Source organism: Tachysurus fulvidraco, chromosome 2, assembly GCF_022655615.1.
Source record: "Tachysurus fulvidraco isolate hzauxx_2018 chromosome 2, HZAU_PFXX_2.0, whole genome shotgun sequence".
NCBI lineage: Eukaryota > Metazoa > Chordata > Actinopteri > Siluriformes > Bagridae > Tachysurus > Tachysurus fulvidraco.
In genome coordinates this window covers 590,613-613,607 of record NC_062519.1, presented here as the reverse complement: position 1 = coordinate 613,607, position 22,995 = coordinate 590,613, and the positions used below count along the sequence as shown (strand labels likewise).

General features: G+C 44.6%; 1 protein-coding gene across 1 annotated transcript in view; it reads left to right on the top strand.

Annotated features, from left to right (window-relative positions):
• LOC113636435 (NACHT, LRR and PYD domains-containing protein 12-like) overlaps positions 1 to 22,995 on the top strand; it is a 65,415-nt gene that overhangs the window by 4,852 nt on the left and 37,568 nt on the right. The window contains exons 2-5 of the mRNA XM_027136538.2: positions 754 to 848; positions 9,827 to 9,895; positions 19,807 to 19,923; positions 20,293 to 22,257. Coding sequence (XP_026992339.2) covers positions 9,837 to 9,895; positions 19,807 to 19,923; positions 20,293 to 22,257 — 2,141 coding nt within the window. The 5' untranslated portion in view covers positions 754 to 848; positions 9,827 to 9,836. The remainder of the gene's footprint in view (positions 1 to 753; positions 849 to 9,826; positions 9,896 to 19,806; positions 19,924 to 20,292; positions 22,258 to 22,995) is intronic.

Genomic DNA, 22,995 nt, shown 5'->3' with positions numbered 1-22,995 from the left:
TGTTAGTTCAAACTAAAAATAAAAATATTTTTTTTTGCCTGCAGAAATAAAATTGCATTTACTCGGTAGCAGTTCATTGGTTTCATAAATGCAGCACACTACAGTTTTTTCTATACTTTCCATAAAGGTAAAAAACGACATATGCAGTGTTATCTTCATTTTAGATGTCAAATGGGTTTTGTGGTTCCCTGTGTTTTTTTATGTGGGAAAGGGGCCCAAATGGCTCTTTGAGTGTTTAAGGTTGCCGACCCCTGGTCTACGGGTTATTGAGAAAGTAAAATAAATAAATGAGAACTTTCCTTTTCCTTTAACCCAGTTCTTCTCACTTTTCAAATTGATACTACTCAAAAAAGGTTCACACAAATCCCCTCTATTTAACACCATACTTTGAAAGAACACCGGACCAAAAATATTCTTATATTGCGTTTATTGTCCAGGGCGTAACAAAAGCCAATGAATACAAATTATAAATAAGCCTAAACAACCAAGGCGTCAGGATAGAGCAAATGCCGAAAACAACAAACAAAACAGAAACTTACTTAAGGTTACTTCCCTGTCCAAAATAAAATTAAAGACAATATTCTTACCTCTCTCCCTGACTAAAAAAAAAAAGGTGAAAAATATAGAAGGGGTATATAAACCCAAATAAATCGGCGCTCATCTCCCTACACAGGTTGACAAAGGCAGACTTACACATCAACAGTAATGTCGTTGTAACCACACTTTGTTTACATTTCACCAATTGCTTAATAGCAGACACAGCCAGGTGGTGGGATAGCGGATAAGGAAAGACTCTCTCCGTCAGCTGTGTCTCTGCTGTTTTATCTCTCCAGCACGCCGTATAGCAGGTAAGCCATGCTGCCGCTAATTGGCATCAGCTGCAGATGATTTGAAGCACTGCTTAGCAGAGGGAAAAAAAGAAAGAAAAAACAAGGGAGAAGAACACCACAAAAACATCCCAAAACCTACACATTACGTAATAAGAGATGAAGAGCAGATCTGTTTTATCTGTATATTTATTTTTTATTTATTCTTACCCCCCGCAACCTTCACTCTGTCTCCCCTTCATCTGTAGCTTCTGGCACTCTTTCTTCCCTTCCTGATACTGAGTCTTTTTCCTCACTACCCTTGGACTCAGCCACAGATACTTTCCTCTCATCTCTTTCCTCAACTATGGACTTCCTCTGCCCTATTTTCACTAAACCCAAGAAAACTTATTGTTCTCCTTGGCTTTCAGATGTGCTGCGCTACAATCGAAGAGAGCTAAGATCATCAGAGAGAAAGTGGAAAAAATCACAACTTGATGCAGATCTTGATTTTTACCGAACACTTCTTGTCAAGTTCTCCTCAGATGTGACTTCTGCCAAGACTTCCTTCTACAAGGAGAAGCTTGAAGCTTCCTCACATGACCCTCAGAAATTCCACAACATCATCTCTTCTCTGCTCAACCCCCCGGCTCCACCTTCTTCATCCTCCCTGACTGCAGAAGACTTTGCTTCTTTCTACCAGGAGAAGATTGAGGAAATCTGCCGGACCTTCACTTCAGCCCCGACTGCACTTACATCTCAGAGTATGCATTTCCCAACACCTTCGTTGTCACATTTCTCAACTGTGGCAGCAGAAGAGATTTTACAACTCATCCAGTCCTTCAATCCTACCACATGCCCATTGGATCCACTCCCTACCACTATGCTCCAGACCATCTCGCAAGACCTTTTGCCCTTCATTTCCACTATCGTCAATAGATCCATAGCATCTGGCCAGGTACCAACTACTTTCAAGAGAGCAAGTTATTCCCAACCTAAAGAAACCTGCTCTGGATCCATCAGACATCAGTAACTACAGACCGATATCACTTCTCTCATTTCTTTCAAAAATTCTTGAACGCATTGTCTATAATCAACTGTCTGTCTATCTCTCACAGAACAACCTCCAAGATCCCAACCAGTCTGGCTTTAAAGCAGCTCACTCAACAGAGACAGCCCTTTTGGATGTCTCTGAGAAGGTACATGCTGCTAGATCAGCCAAACTGTCATCCATCCTTATCCTCCTTGACCTTCCACTGCCACATAGATGGCGGCGTGTGCACACACAGCGGCTTCTCTCTCTCCCGGAAAAACGGTGTTTTCGTATTTTTCACCTCGTGAGTCGCAGTGTTTTTGGACGTCTGCAACGCGTCCACCTTTCCTTAAGCGCGCATACAGCCGTGAGTTTCTGCTGGATGTCGCAAGAACCACATTTTTGGAGTTAAACTCCGTGCACGCAGAAGAGCTGTGGGACCTCGGTCTGCTCCGGAGGCTTACACCATCACCGACCCCCACTACTACATCTGGCCCGCAACTGAAGCGCCACAAGAAGCGAGAGAGAAAGCAGAAGAGGGGTAAGCGCGGAGGTATCCGGGCCAGGCTAATGGCTAACCCACACAAGCCAGCTATCCCTACCATCATACTGGCTAACGTACGCTCTTTAGACAATAAAATGGATTACATCCGACTACTACGCTCGGTTTGTAGATCTGTAAGAGACTGTTGTGTTTCTGTGTTCTCGGAAACATGGCTTAGCAACAGTGTTCCGGACGACGCTATTCAGCTCGATCAGCTAACATGCTATCGAGCAGACCGAGCTCTCGTCGCGGGAGGAAAAACTCACGGCGGCGGGCTTTGTGTTTACATCAATGATGCGTGGTGCCGCAATGCTGTTGTGGTCTGCAAACACCGCTAACCCCTGGTGGAGTTTATGAGTATTAAGTGCCGCCCGTTCTATCTGCCGAGGGAATATACAGCCATTCTGCACTACACGATGCACTACATGAACTGTACCAGCACATCAGTGAGCAGCAGACAGCACACCCTGATGCTTTTCTCATCATAGCTGGGGATTTCAATCATGCAGACTTAGAGTGTGTTCCCAAAAATACACCAACACATTAACTTTCCAACACGAGGTAATAACATTTTGGACTTTGTTTACACCACACAGAAAGGAGCCTACAAAGCCCTCCCCCTCCCACACCTTGGCGCATCAGACCACATCACTGTCATGCTAATGCCTGCATACAGACCACTCATTAAAGTCAACAAACCAGTTCAGAAACAAATTCAAGGGGTCATCGGAGGCTCTTCAAGACTGCTTTGACACCACTGACTGGAATATGTTTAAGCAGGCTGCCACATACAATAACACCACAGACCTCCAAGAGTACACAGAAACTGTCACTGCCTACATCACCAAGTGCATTGACGATGTAACAGTCACAAAGACCATCACTATCCGGGCCAATCAGAAGCCGTGGATGACAGGAGAGGTCTACAGACTCCTGAAGACGCGGAACGCGCCTTCAGAGCTGGAGACGAGGCGGGCCTGAGGACAGCCAGGGCCAACCTATCCCGTGCCATCAGAGAGGCTAAGAGGCAGTACTCTAGGAGGATAGCCCATAAATTCAGCAACAGCAGAGACACTCGGAGCCTGTGGCAGGGGATACAAACCATTACGGACTACAAGCCTCCACCACGGATCTGTGACAATAATATCTCTCTGCTGAACGAGCTGAACACCATTGCTCGCTTTGAAAAGCAAAACAACACCACTGCACAGAAAACTCCACCTCCTCCCAGTGACCAGGTAATGATGCTGACCCCAGATAGCGTAAGGAGATCCTTCAGCAGGATCAATGTACGCAAAGCTCCTGGTCCTGACAACATTCCTGGACGTGTACTGAGAGACTGTGCAGTGGAACTCACTGATGTCGTCACAGACGTTTTTAACATCTCACTCAGTCAAGCTGTTGTCCCCACATGCTTCAAAGCTGCCACCATCATTCCAGTCCTGAAAAAGACGTCTCCATCATGCTTCAATGATTACCGTCCTTTTGCACTTACTTCTATCATCATGAAGTGCTTTGAACGGCTAGTCATGCACCATATCAAGTCTGCCCTACCCCCCCTTCTGGACCCCTTCCAGTTTGCATATCGGCCCAATCGCTCAACTGATGATGCCATCTCAACTGCCATGCATTCAGCACTCACTCATGTGGACAAAAAGGACTCGTACATTAGAATGCTGTTCATAGACTTTAGTTCAGCATTCAACACTATCATCCCTCAACAGCTCAGTAATAAACTGCTTCAGCTATTCACTATTCAGCACTTCACTGTGCAACTGGCTATTGGACTTTCTGACTGGAAGACCTCAGGCAGTACGGGTCGGCAGCAACACATCCAGCACCATCACACTGAACACTGGGGCCCCCCAAGGATGTGTGCTGAGCCCCCTTCTCTTCACCCTGCTGACCCATGACTGCACACCATCACACAACTCCAACCTCTTTATCAAGTTTGCGGATGACACGACTGTAGTGGGTCTCATTAGCAACAAAGACGAGACAAACTACAGGAACGAGGTGAGACGCCTGGCCGGGTGGTGTACTGACAACAATCTCTCTCTGAATGTGGAGAAGACGAAGGAGATTGTTGTTGACTTCAGGAGAAAGCACACTCAGCATGCTCCTCTGACCATCAACGGTGCCACTGTGGAGAGAGTGAATATCACCAAATTCTTGGGTGTGGTCATCACAGAGGACTGGAACTGGACTGGAAACGCAGCAGCACTGGCCAAGAAATCACAGCAGCGTCTCTACTTCCTCCGCAAACTGAGAAGAGCCAGCGCCACGCCACCCATCATGCACACCTTCTACAGAGGCACCATTGAGAGCATACTATCAAGCTGCATCACTGTGTAGTACGGTGCTTGCAATGCATCCTGCTGGAAGACACTACAGCGCATAGTGAGAGCAGCTGAGAGGATTATTGGTGTCTCTCTCCCCTCCCTCCAGGACATTTACGAGACCCGTCTCACCCGAAAAGCCCTCTGCATTGCAGGTGATCCCACCCACCCATTACACAGCTTCTTCAGTCTGCTGCCATCAGGGAGGAGACTGCGGAGTCTCCGGGCCAGGACCAACAGATTGAAGGACAGCTTCATTCATCAGGCTGTCAGGAAGCTGAACTCGCTCTCAAACTTGCCTCCACTTCTCTTTTCTGCCACAGGCACCACAGATCTATGAACCCAACACTCCCCTTCAGATCCCACATCCCCAGGTCCTTCCACTCCCCCCTCCCACTAACATACGAAAACATGCACAAGTCACTTTGTGCAGCATTGGTCTGCTTATTCTTCACTGTATCTGCATATGCCTTGCACTTTATTTCAATTTCATTGCTAATATTTTGCACGTTGGAACTAAGAGAAATACGTTTTCAATTATTTGTATGTATTGTACATGTGAAAGAGTTGACAATAAAGAAAACTTGAACTTTCAGCAGCGTTTGATACGGTCAGCCACAAGACTCTCTTATCCACCCTCAAGAGTCTTGGGATTTGCGGATCAGCTTTGGAATGGATTGCTTCCTACCTGGAAGGACGCTCATATCAGGTAACATGGAGGGGAGTGACATCTGCTCCACACAGACTCTCCACTGGCGTCCCACAGGGCTCAGTACTTGGTCCTCTTCTTTTCTCCCTGTATACTCACTCTCTTGGGGGAAGTTATTTCATCACATGGGTTCTCTTACCACTATGCTGATGATACCACAACTTATCTTCTCTTTCCCACCCTCAGATGCCACAGCTTCTGATCGGATCTCAGCATGTCTGGCAGAAATTTCATCATGGATGACTGCTCATCAGTTAAAGCTCAATCCTAGCAAAACTGAACTGCTGTTCATCCCAGGTGATTCATCCCCAGGTCATGATCTTGCTATATCGTTGCACAACGATCTGATCTCCCCTTCAGCCACAGTTCACAACCTTGGGGTAACCATGGACAATCAACTGTCCTTTTCCTCTCTTGTTGCTAATGTGACTCTCTCATGTCGGTTTCTTCTCTACAACATTAGAAGGATTCGGCCATTTTTTTCCACACAGACTGCTCAGGTACTTGTTCAGTCTCTTGTCATTTCTAGACTGGATTACTGCAATGCACTGCTGGCAGGTCTACCTATGAACGCAACCCATCCTCTGCCAATGATCCAAAATGCAGCTGCCCGGCTTGTTTTCAACCTGCCAAAGTTCTCGCATACCACCCCGCTGCTGCGATCCCTCCATTGGCTTCCGGTAGCTGCACGCATCCGATTCAAAACACTGATGCTGGCCTACAAAGCCAAAAACAGACCATCTCCCTCTTACCTCAAAGCCCTCGTCATTTCTCACACTGCACTATGGGAAAGGGATCAGTGTGTTTAAAGCTCATGTATAGTTGTGTGTCAACTGCGTATAAGTGATAACTAAGCCCATGATGACGGATAATGTGACCTAATGGAAGCATGTAAATAATAATAAGTAAAGGCCCAAGAACAGATCCCTGAAAAACACCATATGTGACTTGAGCAATAGTCGACTTTGCCTGTTTTATAGATATGTAGTACTGACGATCAGATAGGTATGAAATAAACCATGACAAAACAGTGCCAGAGACGCCCAGAGCAGATAGTCGTGAGATGAGAATGGAGTGAGATATAGTGTCAAATGCCGAGGAGATGTCGTGGAGAATCGAGAAACAAACCGAACAACGATTAACAGCCATGAGTAAATCATTAACCACCCTAAGTAATGCTGTCTCAGTACTGTGATGAGTGCGAAAACCAGATTGAAGCGTTTCATAAAAGCTGTGCTGTGACAAGAAGTTGTGAAGCGGCAATGACTTTTTCAAGATGCTTCAAAAGGAATGGGAGATGGGAAATAATTAGTCAATACAGAGGGGTCCAGTCTGGATTTTTTAGAATAGGGGTTACTGATGCAGTTTTTAATTCTTGTGGAACAAAACCTGAGCTGAGTAGCTATGAGATTAAAGACCGGAAATAACATAGGTGCATTTTTTAAGTAAGTTTGTAGGGGCTGGATCCAGATGACGTGGAAGGATTAGACGTCTCTATTAATTAGAAATATATACAGGGGTGGGAGGGACAAAGTTATCAAAGGTATGTTGAGTAGAAACTGAACCAAATTCATCAGAGGGGGTAGGGGAAAGGCTAGAGGTGAAGTGATTATATACTGTATACTATTGATTTTTCTTTGAAATGATTGCAAAAATAACTCACAGTGCTCCGATGAGCTATTATGTCAGGTGGAGGTGGATGGGTGAGTTTCCTAACTATGGAGCACAGTGTTTTAGGCCAAAATGTAGCCGTATTAGGCCAGAGTAATAGCTTGTACGAGCAATCTGTAGAGCAGATTTGTAAAGTTGAATATGGTTCTTATAAGTACTGAAATACACAGTTAAACCAGTTTTCTTATAAATGTCTTGTTTTAATAGGGGCATGCATATCTAAAGCTGTTGAAGCCGACAGGCTAGCATCTTAAGCAATAACAGACAAGTTATTCTGTTAGATGGTAGCAAACAATAATGGATTCACAGAGGTCAGGTTTCGGTATGTAATTGTGGTTTTTTGTTTCAAATTAGAAGGAGGCAAATCACAATCTACTTCAAGAAATGAATGATCAGACAGTCCTATTTGAGAGCCAATCACAGAAACATTACGTAGACCAGTAGTGCATACGAAATCTATTGTATGACCCTTTGAGTGAGTGGGAAACTTTACATGTTTTTCACAGTTAAAACACTGGAGTACCGACAAAAGTTTGTGTGATTCTGTATCACAGTCGGCGCACCTGCCCCGGCTCCCAACCGGCAACACAGAGAAGCATCCCCAGAATATTAGTCGCTTCCGGACTACACCTACTATCACCCACCTTGCAGACTAATTACTTCGCCACCTGATTCCTATCAGCCTGCGCCTATAAATAGGAACTTGAACTTGAACTCTATGAGAAGTCTCGATTTGCGTTAGCAGTCATTCTGAGCGTTTTCTATTGTGTCTTAGCTCTGGTTTTGATCCTATTTCTGTATTCTGGTTTCTGATTGTTTTCTGCCTGCCCTGACCTTGTGCCTGTCTTTCCGTGTCTGATTTTGCCTGCCCTTCGATATTGTGATTACCGTTGCTGACCCTGTCTGTTACGAGCTTCCATTAAAACGCTGCAAATGGATCACCAGCCTTATGACTCCTCATTACATTCTGCACAATCAGTATCAGCATGTATATTGAAATCACCAAGCAGTAACAGAGCGGGACATTTTGCAAAAGCAAGTGTTAGTAGTTCATTTAATTCACTGAAGAAGTTGGCAAATGGTTTTGCGGACGGTACAGAAGAATCACAGTGTATTTGAGCCACAAAATTTGAGAATATTCAAAAGTAATAGTATCATGAAATTCAACAGGTTTAACATTAATGCTGTTTCGAAAAACAATACACCTATATCCAGAGGGAGTGAGGAGATTGAGATGATAATAGGCATTTGGGAGCTGCCATGTTTCAGTTAAAAGTAATCCGTCTAGGTTTTTGTCAGTTATTAACGTGGAGAGTATAGTTGCTTCGTCTGTTAAAGACCGACAGATAAACAGAGAATGCTGGCTGTAATTTTGTATATGTTTAGTCGTAAGAGGAGAACTGCATGAGATGGCAATTAATGCATCGTAAACCCTTCTGCCGTGTGTGGCTGGTAGCATAGAGTAGCGAACATCAGTTTGAATGCTACAGATCGATGGAATAGCAGTAACCGAGTGATGACGACACGAACGATGAACATAACGTGGACGTCTGGAAATCCCTAGCTCTTTACAGAGCCTATACGCAGTCGCATCGAGTTGTGGATAAGAGTTAAGTTTATGTAGATCAGCCGACGTGTAAATAAACACCATGGTAACGACAACACAGAGCAATAGACATAGAACTGTCACTCTAAGCAGAGAGTGTTGAGGATGGCTTACTGTCAGGCTCAAAGAACCGTAGGTTTGCCCGGATTGCCACCAGTTTTTCAACCCTTGCATTTGTGAGCCTGTTGTGAACCTTTGTGTGTGTTCTCAAATGGTGACCAGTTACGCTCAGAGGCGGCCGATCTTGTGTGCCCAAGCAACCTTCATGTTCGCAGCATTGCATTAAAAATGTGAGCTTTAAAAATTAATTAAAAGGGCTTAGAGGCAGAGGAATTTGTTTTAAATTTTTGTAATCGAGTTACTTGAGAAATCATTTCAGCCCTAAAATAGATAAACAACTGTAATATTCTGGAATGGAAAAATGTTTTACAATTGATGCAAATGAATTAGAAAAAAGCTAGATGAATAAATACTCCTTAATCAGTATGCTTGCTCAAACAAACTATAACCTAGTACACAGTATACAGTATATGTTCTTCTACATTCTGCTAGGCAGTTTACTGTTATCATATAGAATTACTGTACCACCCAAACGTTTGGATACATTACTATTTTTAATGTTTTTGAAAGAAGGCTTTTTAAATAAAAAAGTAATAAATAAATAAAATTGTGAAATATCATTACAATTCAAAATAATGGTTTTCTATTTTCAAAATAATGTTTTATGTAATTTAATGCTTACAATCTAAAGCTGTTAAAATGTTTGTACAAATGTATTTGGTTATGTGAACTATACTGTATAGTAATTCTGAATTGTTTGCTTTTTATAGATTGACCACACACACACACACACACACACACACACACAAACATACACATAAATGTGCAAAAAAAATTTTAATCAAACAATAGCAACAAGACCAAATGTTTACATTGTTAGTTCTGCACGAGAGGAATAAAAGACAAAATCGATATCCAGGTTAATGTTATCATTTCATATGTAACTGTAAGTAAAATAAAGAGTTTATATAAATGACTAAAGGACTGTGTATAATGTTGTACAGTAAACTCCAGAGAAAGAGATCAGAATCACCAACACACTGTTGTATCTGTTGTAGCTGTATCTCCATGATGGGTGATCAGTCTAAGAATCCTCCTCCTGCTGGAGACTCATCACTTCTACACAGGTAACATCTCCTCACTGTTAATGTCACTGCTAAAGTCACACTTAAAGGGAAGTTTAACTACATAAACAGGGCAAAATAAATACTGAAACACAGTAATGGAGCCACTGTTGTGTGTCCAAATACTTTTTGTATTATTTAATCTTTTATTTGGAAATGTGTTTGTGGAAAAGTGTGTTTGTGGTGTGAGTAAAAATCACCAAAACAAACACTCCCCTAACCAAAATGGGTGTCACCCCTGTTTTGATAGCTCCGCCACACACATACATAAGTAACCCAGGCAACTATTATGGGGGAACCTGCTGGGGCAGCTGGCCGAGGGGATATTTTTATCAATAAATGAACACAATGAGTAATACTATGGTAATACAGATGTGTTTTTGTAGTACTGTGTGTTGTACCATGAAAGGTTTAGCTCCGTTTCACGTGGAAGACGTTTAGTTCTCTCCAGCGCTGGAAATCTGATCCTATATTAACACGGTCCTGCTTCTTGTCTTATCGTAAGCTTTTTTTCACTTAATGTTTTTATCCGCCATGACAATGTTTCAATCACTTTTTGCTAATGTCACACATCCGCACTGAACACTCTCTCCACCGCATATTGACAAGACACGCCCCTTTATGCTCATTGGCTACACTTTTGTTTTGTTTGTCGGCCCGACTCAGTTTTCTGAAGCATTTCTCAAACAACATGCACCGCACCTTTAATATAAATAGCACTTGGTTTGACATGTTGTTTTGTAATACAGTGAAATCCATATGTTAGTGTGGTAGTTTGGGGGTTGCTATGTGTTCAGTCATTGCAGGCGAGACCACTGCTTAGCATTATTGAGCTAATTACAGGAAACAAGTCATAAGAATCATCTAGAGTTTGAATGTAAAAGTGTTAGTCTAGCCAAATAGCATCTGTCTTTACATTTACATTACATTTATGGCATGTGGGAGACTCCTTTATTCCCAATGACTTACATGTTCCTCAGTTATAAATCTGAGCAATTGAGGGTTAATGGCCTTGTTCAGGGGACCAGCAGTGGTAGCTTGGTGGACCTGGGATTCAAACTGTCTTCTGTGATAATACATAATAATTCTCTAAAGTCCTAAATTAACTTCTCGTTAGATTTCTTTAAAATTCTAACCAAGTAGCATGATAAAGAAAATTCGAAGGAATCAAACACATTCAACAGAGGATATGGTTGATAAGAACATAGTTGTTTTTCTAAGCCTAGTGCTTGAAAATGACGCTCAATTTTAAATGAGTAAATATCAAAAACTACAAGGTGTGTTTGAATTATTCTGGTATTAAAAAGCAACATGTGAGATTCATAACAGAAGTTTTATAGAAGTATATATGTGTTACCAGGTCAGAGAAGATGGAACACAGCAAAATAATGATAGAGTGTAAATCAGGAAGTCATTAGTGTTGGATCTGTGGTGATCTTAGAGTTTACTCTGACCCATTAGTTCCTCAGGAGCTCTGTTATAAACTATTGTAGAAAGGACATTATTTACATTTACACTATTTACTGTAGAGTGTCAACCAGATGAGGATGAGGTTCACTTCTGAGTCTGGTTCCTCTCAAGGTTTCTTCCTCGTATCATCTCAGGGAGTTTTTCCTTGTCACCGTCACCTCCGGCTTGATCATTAGGGATAGGGATATACAGTGCCCTCCACAATTATTGGCACCTCTGTTTAAGATGTGGTCATGGACTTCTAAAAATTCTCCTTTTTTTAAACAACATAGAACCCAAATGCAAAAAAAAAGAGAAAAATCCAACCTTTCATTTAAGAACATTACTTTGGTGGTAAAAAAAAATCACACATTTAGGAAAAAAAAAACTTGAAATCATGTGTCCCACAATTATTGGCACCCCTAACAATTCCTCTAAAAAATTTTAATTAATTATTTTTTTAAAATATATTTTTCTGTAGTTGCTAAAGTTGGTCAGGGTATCTAGGAACTTTTAATTATTAATTCATGACTTCCTGTTTCGCTGGGGTATAAATATGACATGACCCAGAGGCCTAATTCTCTTACCCATTTGTCAACATGGCAAAGACAAGAGAACAAACCATTCAAGTAAGGCAGATGTGTGTCGACCTTCATAAGTCAGGCAATGGCCACAAGAAAATAGCCACTCGCCTTAACTTGCCCGTATCTACAGTCAGAGGAATCATTAAGAAGTTTAAAACTGGAACAGTGACAAACAAGACTGGAAGAGGTCCCAAGTTTATCTTGCCACAACGCACAGTGAGGAGGATGGTAAGAGAAGTAAAAAAAATTTCCTAAGCTCACTGTCACAGAATTGCATCAAAGAGTGGCATCTTGGGGTCACAAAGTCTCCATAACAACCATCAGCCACTCTCTACATGCCAACAAGCTGTTTGGGAGGCATGCAAGGAAAAAGCCCTTTCTCACAATTTTCACAAACGTAAACTTGGAGTTTGCTAAGCGGTACTGGGACTTCAACTGGGATCGTGTGCTTTGGTCAGATTGAGCTATTTGGCAACAAACTTTCAAAGTGGGTGTGCCGTAAAACAAAATGTCGAGATGAGTATTCCGAAAAACACCTCATGCCCACCGTGAAGTATGGTGGAGGATCTGTGATGCTGTGGGCCTGTTTCTCTTCCAAAGACCCTGGGAACCTTGTTAGGGTGCATGGCATTATGAACGCTTTGAACTACCAGGACATTTTAAATAAAGACCTGATGGCCTCTGCCAGAAAGCTGAAGATGGGTCGTCAGTCGGTCTTTCAGCAGGATAATGATCCAAAACATGTGGCAAAATCTACACAAAAATGGTTCAGCAGTCACAAACTCAAGGTCCTCCCATGGCCATCTCAGTCCCCAGACCTCAACCCAATCGAAAGCCTGTGGGATGAGCTAAAGAGGAGAGTGCATAAGAGAGGACCCAGGACACTGGACAATCTAGAAAGATTGTGCAAAGAAGAATGGTCAAAGATCTCTCTCTCTCTCTGTGTTCTCCAATCTTGTGAAATGTTTTAGGAAGAGATTGAGTGCTGTCTTGTTGGCAAAAGGGGGTTGTACATAGTATTAAAATCAGGGGTGCTAATAATTGTAGGACACATGATTTCAATTTTTTTTTTCTAAATGTGTGATTTTTTTTTACCACCAAAGTAATGTACTTAAATGAAAGGTTGGATTTTTCTCTTTTTTGCATTGGGTTTTATGTTGTTTAAAAAAAAAATAATTTTTAGAAGTCCACAACCACATCTTAAACAGGGGTGCCAATAATTGTGGAGGGCACTGTATATATACTATCTAAAATTTTAATTAATATTTTTAAATTAATTTTAAACTTTAAATGGATGTGTTTATGTATTTATTTATTTTTATTTATCCTTATTTTTATTTATTTTTGTTTCTATACTTCTGTGAATTGTTAAAAGCTCTATACAAAAAAATAATTTAAAATTAATTTAATTCATGCAGTGAAAACTAAAACCTCAAAGAATCTATTGTATAACATGTCAATATTAACTGTTTGAAGATCTCCTTATTTTACTCGTGCAACATCAAAAAACAAGATAAATGAACACAAATTAAACTAAAATCAGTTGCATATTTAGAGATATTGCAACAAAACCCTAAAATTATAAAAATTAATACAAATATAAAATAAATATAAGGTACAGATTTACTAATAGTCCAACAAAACAAACTGAATTACAAAACAACACCACAATCTACACTAGTTACATTAATGTGCGTCATGTCACAGTGGGAAACACTTCCGGTTTCGAAGTGACACACGGCATTCTGGGAATAAACAGAGCAATAAATTTGGACCACAAGTTGAGTAAATAAGTACAGGTTTTTATATGTCATAATTACACAATATAACAAATATACATAACAGTATTGTCACGGTGTGACACGGTGAGACAAAGGCGATTGAGGATCCAAGTGCAGTTTAAGGATTTAATAAACAAAACACAAACAAACAGCAAAACAGATCGGGACACTGAACAGGAACAGAGAACGACACAGACCAAATACAAACACAAACACAACGACCAACAACCGGGAAGTGAACAGACAGAGTAGATATAGTGGACAGGAGCCAATAACAAAGCAGAGACGATTAGAGACAAAGACAAGACACCTGGGGAAGAGATGGAATGTGATTAGTGTCCATGGTGAGCAATGAGTGGGCGGGGCAAAACAATTAATACCAGGGAGAGACGGCAGACAGAAACAAGGGGAAAACACAAACAGACACATTACAGAGCCCCCCCCTACGAGCGGCTTCCAGACGCTCCCAAGTCCACAAAACCCAGTTCAGGCGGGTGGAGCGAAGGCGCAACCAGGGTGGGAGGGCGGGTCGGGTTCGTGTAGTGGTGGCGCCCGCTGAGCAGGAGGCCGGGGTGGCGCCAGCCGGGCCGGAGGCCAGGGCGGCGCCGGCAGAGCAGGAGGCCAGGGCGGCGCCGGCAGAGCAGGAGGCCAGGGCGGCGCCGGCAGAGCAGGAGGCCAGAGCGGCGTCGGGTGCACAGGAGGCCAGGGCGGCGCCGGGTGAACAGGAGGCCAGGGCGGCGCCGGGAGAACAGGAGGCCAGGGCGGCGCCGGGAGAACAGGAGGCCAGGGCGGCGCCGGGAGAACAGGAGGCCAGGGCGGAGCCGGTAGAACAGGAGGCCAGGGCGGAGCCAGAGGCAGAGCCAGAGACCAGAGCGGGACCGGAGACCAGGGTGGTGCTGGAGGCGGAGCCAGAGACCAGAGCGGGACCGGAGACCAGGGTGGTGCTGGAGGCGGAGCCAGAGACCAGAGCAGGACCGGAGACCAGGGTGGTGCTGGAGGCGGAGCCAGAGACCAGAGCAGGACCGGAGACCAGGGTGGTGCTGGAGGCGGAGCCAGAGACCAGAGCAGGACCGGAGACCAGGGTGGTGCTGGAGGCGGAGCCAGAGACCAGAACGGAGTTGGCAGCCAGGGTGGTGCTCTGGGCCTGTGAACAGGGACAGGAGGTAGAAGGGCTGGCAAGTCCAGTGAAGCAAAACACAGGAAAACAGAAACATGCATAGGTTCAGGCCAGGCAGAGAGTTCAGGTAGTTTGGGTGTCATGATGTCGACCGCGTTCTCTGACTCAGTCATTTCGGTCGACCCGGCCGATTCGGCTGGTTCCGTCGGCTCGGCCGGTTCCTTCGACCCGGTCGGTTCCGTCGACCCGGTCGGTTCGGCAGGTTCCGTCGACCCGGTCGGTTCCGTCGACCCGGTCGGTTCCGGCGACCCGGTCGGTTCGGCAGGTTCCATTGACCCGGTCGGTTTTGTCGACCCGGTCGGTTCGGCAGGTTCCATCGACCCGGCTGGTTCCGGCGACCCGGCTGGTCCAGCTGGCGGCATAGGGATGCCGGCCGCCCGAGCCGACCTCATCGGGGTATCCGCCAGTTTGGAGACCAGCCGGTCAGCACGGACCTCAGCCGAGCTCGTCGGTATGGTAGCCATGGGAACTGGCTCAATCACGGGTGTGCACGGGACTGGTCTGGGCGGAGGCACTGTGGAGCATTCGGGCGTCCGTGGCTGATTCCACTCTGTGGCCCACGGACCCCGATGCTTGCTGCCCCCCCCCCAAAAAATACTTACGGCCGGCTTCCGTCTCTACACTGCTCACGCTCAGCGCGGACCCGTCCAGGAGCAACGCCAAGTTGACGAACTCTGAGAATGTTTTTATCTCTTGAGTAGACGGTATCAGATACCGCAGGATGTCCTTTAGTCCGTACTTAAAAATGTCCTTGAGAGCCTTCTCCCCAAAGTTGACCTCGTTGCACAGGTCCAAGAATACCTCCGTGTATTCCTCAACTGGGGCGTCCTCCTGACGTAGACAAAACAGGATTTCTGCTGGATCCATGTGGTTGGTCGTTCTGTCACGGTGTGACACGGTGAGACAAAGGCGAATGAAGCAGTGGTTTAAAGATTCATGACAACATCTGGAAAAACCTAGAGTTTTTAGGATGTGACAGGTTTTTTACTTTGGTCTCTAAACTTGAAAACATCTCAGCACATAGTTCAAAGAGAACGTCTCTAGGTTACGACCGTAACCCTAGTTCCCTCAGCAACTTGAGCTGCGTCAAAACGCTATGGGAACGAGTGTCCAATCACGCCACACTGACCAGACCCTGCTTAGAGAGTGAGGGCCTCAGTACCTGCACATAGGACAGAGGAGCCCGGGTGGCTCTGAGGTCAAGGTCATAGAACCTGACGAAGGTCAGCAGGGTGGACCAACCCGCAGCGTCACAGATGTCTTGGAGTGCCACTCCAGCGCACCAGGCCATAGAGGTCCCACACCCCGGGTTGTAAACGGAGGTCCGCCAGAACGACTGCAACACGACAGGTCATGAAGGGTCCGAAGGCACCTTCTAAGGGCCACTTTGGTCAATGGCTTGAAGGGGGGCCCTGATAGAGCCACCAGCACAACTGCCAGATCCCAGACAGGCACTCTGGGTCACGTCCTGGGCCCCCTTGGGGTCAACGATATGGGTTTCCCCTGAGAGAAAATCCTCTGCCCTGGAGCCACCACTGGAGGGGCCTCATGTGCAGGAGGCCGAGCGGGATTACGCTGAACGCCACTGCCATGAGACCCAGACCCAGGAACTGCTTCACAGTGAGTGGCTGGCCTTCCCACACTCTCCTGACCGAGGTGAGGATGACTTTGACCTGAGCAGGCGACAACCGTGCCTGCATCCTGGCCGAGTCCCATATCATGGCCAAAAAGGTGGTTCTCTGTGCTGGAGAGAGCACGCTTTTGCTGGCGTCTAGCTGAAACCCAAGCACCTTCATGCAGGCGGGGATGACATCTCGATGACGAAATGCCGGGCGCTCCAACTGAGCCAGAATCAACCAGTTGTTGAGGTCATTTAAACTTGAGCCGCAGCTGGGTCAGTGCTGCGTCGACGCATTTCGTGAAGGTGCGGGGCGAGAGTGCTAGGCCGAACAGGAGGACCCGATATTGGTAAGCTTCGCCCCCAAAAACAAACATCAGGAACCTCCTGTGTGCAGGAAGGATGGAAACGTGAAAGTACGTGTCTTCCCGGACCTGATCTGAGTCATGACCTCCCTGAGGGTGAGCATCCTGAACCTGAGCCTCCTGAGAGAGCGGTTCAAGGAGCTTAGATCTAGAATGGGATGCCACCCGCCATCCTTCTTTGGAACGACAAAGTACGGGCTGTAGAAGCCTGACTCTCGAGCCGAGGGGGGGGAACCCCCTTGATGGCTTCTTTCTTGAGGAGTGTGCACACTTCTCATTCCAGGACCAGAGCCTGCTTGGGTCCCACCAGGGTGTGACACATCCCATTGAAACGGGGAGGAGAGGACACGAACTGAACCGTGTAGCCGTCCTCTATGGTCAGCAGGACCCTCCGGGAGACTCCTGGCAGCTCCTCCCAAGCTGTCAGAAAGTACCTCGGGAGAACCAGCCTCTCGGGGCTGGCCTCTGACCCACTCAGAGCAGCTGGGGACATGCCCTGCAGCTGATGATGCCTCGCGATAGGCGGCGGACCCTCCCCTCCCACAATGAACCTTCGGGTGGAAAGGTGGGGAGCGAACCGCTGGAGGGAAGCTGCGCCCTGAGGCACACCTTGTGGCAGGGCTGGCAGACCGGCCTCCATGACCTGAACGGCCGGAGCAAAGTACTGTGGCTGTTGACACCTCCTGAGAGGTGGCGGGTCTCCCCCATCCGTACCGAGGCTTCGGACAGAAATGGAGGGAGGTGCCTGCTGGCCCTTGTGGCAGAGCCAATGGCCTGGCGGCCCGGTGGTGCCGCATCACCCCAACCGTAGACCTCAGGATCTATGCACCACTGCCATTTTTCGGAGGTGAGTGTGACCCTCAGGTCATCCTGATTCTTCTTGGGCTCTTAGGTCCCGCCCGCGGAGATCGGGTGGCCACGCTCTGTTTCTGGTCTTCACGGTGCCCGGAAGGACCAGGCAGCGGTCCCTGAACTAAGTCCCTCATCCAAATCTCGTAGCAGGTCAGCCAGGTATGCCTGAAACACACCCATGGTGTGGAGGCAGCCCGCGGCCTGAACTGCTGCTGCGTAAGCCTTCCCTACTAAGGCCGACGTAGCACGTAGCAGCATATTAGGGAACACCGGAGCCTTTAGCGATGATGCTATGCTAGGGGAGAGATAGCTAGCCAGCATCTCTTCCACACGTGGCATTGCCCCATAGCTGCACACCGTAGCCCCAACCACATTCACGTAGAGCAAGGAGGGATGAGGAGAAGTGTGCGCAGAGTACGGGGTTTCCCAGGATCTGGACACTTTGGCGTGCAGATCGGGGAAAAACGGCAGGCTCCGGCGCTCAGGAAGTGACACAGAGCACAGGAAGATGCTTATCCAGCTTACTGGGTGTGCGCTGCTTCTGCTGCTCCACTCCAATCCCACAGGTAAATCGTCCTGCGAGCCTTACGAGCGCCGGCGCCGCTTTGCCTTGGCAAGAGCGGGACCGGAGCCATGAGGGAGAGCAAAGAGCATGCTCCACTCCCAAGCAAACAACGCACCGATCGTGCCGTGCAAATCCTTCCCGGTAATAAAACGGGGACACGGATAAACACACTAGCCATCACTCGATCAGCAAAACACAGTATCAGAAAAACACAGTGCTTACCTGAACGAGCAGAAGCTAGCGTCTTGTCCATTTCGCAGCCATTTGTAGCTTCCTGTTTACGCGACGTCACCCTCCGATGACGTCACGTCCCAAAGCCTATTGGTCAGATTACACACATGGTTCAGAGCGCAGTCACACAGGGGCATTCCCATAGCGTTTCGATGCAGCTCGAGTTACGAAAGGGAATGGCTCTTGGAAATTCAGCTCATTAGCCAGTTATCAAATTTCAAATATCAAATATTGGTTGGTGTCTTTTAACAAAGCCAAAAATGTGGTATACAGACTCCTTTCCTTCAACTAATAAAAGAAAAAATAATCTATATCTAAATCTATAACTCTTAGTGTAGCACAGCTACCACCACTGTACAGCACTCATACATCTCTGTGCTATAACAGTGGCTTGTTTACTGTGCTTGATGTAAGTCACACTCGTATCTAAAAATGTTAAGAATCATGGTGGAAGACGACATAAGAAATAAAATCATGACTAAGTGATCATGTTAAAGCACAATATTCTATTAAACAACCCTGACATATTAACAGCATTACTATAAATGACCTTTTTTTTGTTCCAATGAAATGATTAAAATAACACACAATAACTGTGGAACATTATGCCTTACCTTATAACTACAGATCTACTTTTCTATTTACTGCAGTAAAACTCCAGCAGGCTACTTCACCTACTCTCACCTTGATATCTCTGTGATGTAGCTCTCTGGCTAATAGTTTTCAAACAGAAACGAGCAAAGCAACTGATCTCAATTAGATGATCATATTTCATATAGAATTATTTCATTTAAAAAAGTTTAATCAGTAGCATACTGATCCGGTCAGCAAGCCAAGGCCAGCCCCATCAGTCTAGACAGGACCTAAGAGGTCGTCTATGGCAGGAGTTACAAAAAGAAAACCCTACATTCAGGGCTGGGATTCCGGGGAGCCTTGACTCTGGGGTTCGCCTGGCCTACCCTACCTTCCAAGTGTTTCTCAGTGGGGTCTAGATACTATAGAGAAAGGGTACAGAATCCAGTTTGCAGGTCCTTTGTGCACAGGGGCAGTGTGCTACTGGAATGGGTTTGGACTCTTAGTTTCTGTGCTACAGTGTGTTTAGTGAGTAAATATAAAATGAACTTAAATAAAGGCTCCACTAGTGAAAAAAGCTACCACAGTCACCATTGAGCATAAAAGAAGTCATTCTGTTTATTGTATGTAAAAATCCACATTCAGTTATCAAGTTATAAAGTTAAAAACTGTAAAGATTGTAAATAAATAATTAAAGAAGTGTCCACAATGTTGTACAGTAAACTCCAAGGAAAGAGATCAGAATCACCAACACCCAGTTGTAGCTCCATGAAGAGTCATGAGCCTATGGATCATCATCTGGAGGTTAAAGCTGTAGACTCCTCACTTCTACACAGTTAATGTCTTCTGACTTTGAATGTCAATGCTAAAGTTACAATTAAAGGGTAATTATTTAACGAGATAAACAGGGGGACAAACTAAATACGACAACACTAGAACTCTGACTGTAATAATAGCCACTATTATCTGTTTAAATATCGCTCAGTCTGTTTTTTGGGAAATGTTTTGATTGGAATGTTTGCTTGTGGTTTCTTTCTTCAAATGACATGTTGTTTTGTTATGCAGTGAAATTCATACGATGGCATTCAAATATGGCTTAAGTGTCCAAATAATAGTCTGTATACTACAGAGTGATTAGATTACTGAAAACAGATGATTAAGTCTAATAAATGAACCCCGTGTCTTCCTGCTTCTCCATATCACAGGGACGACCCAGAATCTGCTGGTGGAAATGAATTCCAGAAAAAGTTCAAATTAAATCTGATGAAGAAGTTTCAGTGTTTGAATGAAGTGATGATAAACCTGGGAACCCAAACACTCCTGAATGAGATCTACACAGAGCTCTACATCACAGAGGGAGACCGTGGAAAAGTCAAGAATGAACATGAGGTGAGACAGATGGAGGCAGCATCCAGGAGAAGAACAACAGAGGAAACACCAATCAAATGCAATGACATCTTTAAGCCTTTATCTAAACAAGACAAACCCATCAGAACTGTGCTGACAAATACATCATCTAAACAAGACAAACCCATCAGAACTGTGCTGACAAAGGGAGTCGCTGGCATCGGAAAAACCGTCTCTGTGCAGAAGTTCATTGTGGACTGGGCTGAAGGGAAAGTAAATCAGGACGTCCACCTCATATTTCCACTTCCTTTCAGAGAGCTGAACTTGATGAAGGACCAGAAACTGAGTCTGATGGAGCTCCTTCATGTGTTTCTTAAGGAAACAAAAGAAACAGAAATGTCCAGTTTGGAAAAGGTTCTGTTCATTTTTGACGGATTGGACGAGTGTCGTTTTCCTCTAGATTTCCAGAACACAGTGAGAGTGTGTGATGTAACTGAACCAGCATCAGTGCCTGTGCTGCTGATAAACCTGATCAAAGGGAATCTGCTTCCCTCTGCTCTCATCTGGATCACCTCCAGACCTGCAGCAGCTAAACAAATCCCCTCTAAGTGTGTGGATCGAGTCACAGAGATACGAGGGTTCAGTGACCCACAGAAGGAGGAGTACTTCAGGAAGAGGATCAGTGATCAGAGCCTGGCCAATAACATCATCACACACCTGAAGTCATTAAGAAGCCTCTACATCATGTGTCACATCCCAGTCTTCTGCTGGATTTCAGCTACTGTTCTAGAGAGAATGTTGGGTGAAGCAGAGAGTGGAGAGATCCCCAAGACTCTGACGCAAATGTACACACACTTCTTCATCATTCAGACAAACATCATAAGAGAAAAATACTCAAAGAAGCAGGAGAGTGATGAAGAAATGCTTCTTAAACTGGGACAACTGGCTTTTCAGCAGCTGAAGAACAGAAACCTGATCTTCTATGATGAAGACCTGAGAGAGTGTGGTATTGATGTGACAGAAGCAGCAGTGTACTCAGGTGTGTGTACTCAGATCTTCAGAGAGGAGTTTGGGCTTCACCACAGTAAAGTGTACTGCTTTGTTCATCTGAGCATTCAGGAGCATCTCGCAGCTCTATATGTTCACCTGACCTTCATGAAGGAGAAGAGAAATGTTCTGATACAGAATCAGGTTTTTAACAGGAGGATGGAAGAAAATACAATCTCAGATGTACACAACAGTGCTGTAGATCAGACTTTAGAAAGTCAGATTGGATATCCGGACCTGATCTTCATGAAGGGGCAAGGTTTTAGTATATCAATTGAAGATTGTAACAGGTGGATGAAAGCAAATACAATCTCAGATGTACACAACTGTGCTGTATTTCAGGCTTTACACAGTCAGGCTGGACATCTGGATCTTTTCCTTCGCTTTCTTCTGATTCTCTCACTGGAGTCCAATCAGAAACTCTTACAAGGTTTAGTACCACAGACAGGAAGTAACCCTCAGAGCACACAGGAAACAGTTCAGTACATTAAGGAGAAGATCAGTCACAATTATCCTACAGAGAAATCCATCACTCTGTTCCACTGTCTGAATGAACTGGGTGATGATTCTCTAGTGGAGGAAATCCAACTCTTCCTGAAATCTGGAAAACAAAGTGAACTTTCTTCTTCACAGCTTTCTGCTTTGGTGTTTGTGCTACTGACATCATCAGAGGAGCTGGATGAATTCGACATGAGTAAATATTTCAGTACAGATAAGATAACAGACTATGTTGTTGGGAAGATGATGCCTGTGATTACAGCATCCAGTAAAGCAATGTAAGTAAATGTGAATATAACTGTTCTACTGTTACAGTGTTAGAGAGAAACTGAACACACTCTAATATGGACTTTGGGATGTTCTGACCTGAAGGTGATACAGAGTGGAGTTCATGTAAATAGATAAATTAGGGAATAAAAACTGCATTAATAAATGAATGATACTGAAGTGCAGCTATTAAACATGTAGAAGCAGGTGATTACATTTGAGGGAGTTTTGTAGTTTTGTAGTTATGACTTATCTTAATATCTTACAATAATGATGAAGTTAATGCAGGTTTTATGTTGGATGTTTGATGTATATTAAACACACCTGTGTACCAGACATAAAGAACCATGTTTACTGCAGTAATGACAAATTCTAATCCCCAAAAAGTTTTTATTCATTATTAAGTTTTATTTGTGAGGTGGAAATGGTCTTTTATAGAAAACTGACTTTAAAAAGTTTTATACTTGTTAGAGGAAACATTTTTACAATAATAATAATAATAATAATAATAATAATAATAATAATTAGAGAGGATTCAACTCTAGAGGCAGGAGGAAGCATCGATATAAAGAAGAGACTGTTGGACTTGGACAGAGAAGATTTTGAACCTATAAGTGGAACTTTTTAGAATTTTGAGAAAGTTGGAGGAAAACCAAGAGTTTATTTCATTTAAGCAATTGTTGAGACAGGAGTGTGGAAGAGCAGAATCACGTTTTATGGACATATAAAATACACTGCACAAAATTATA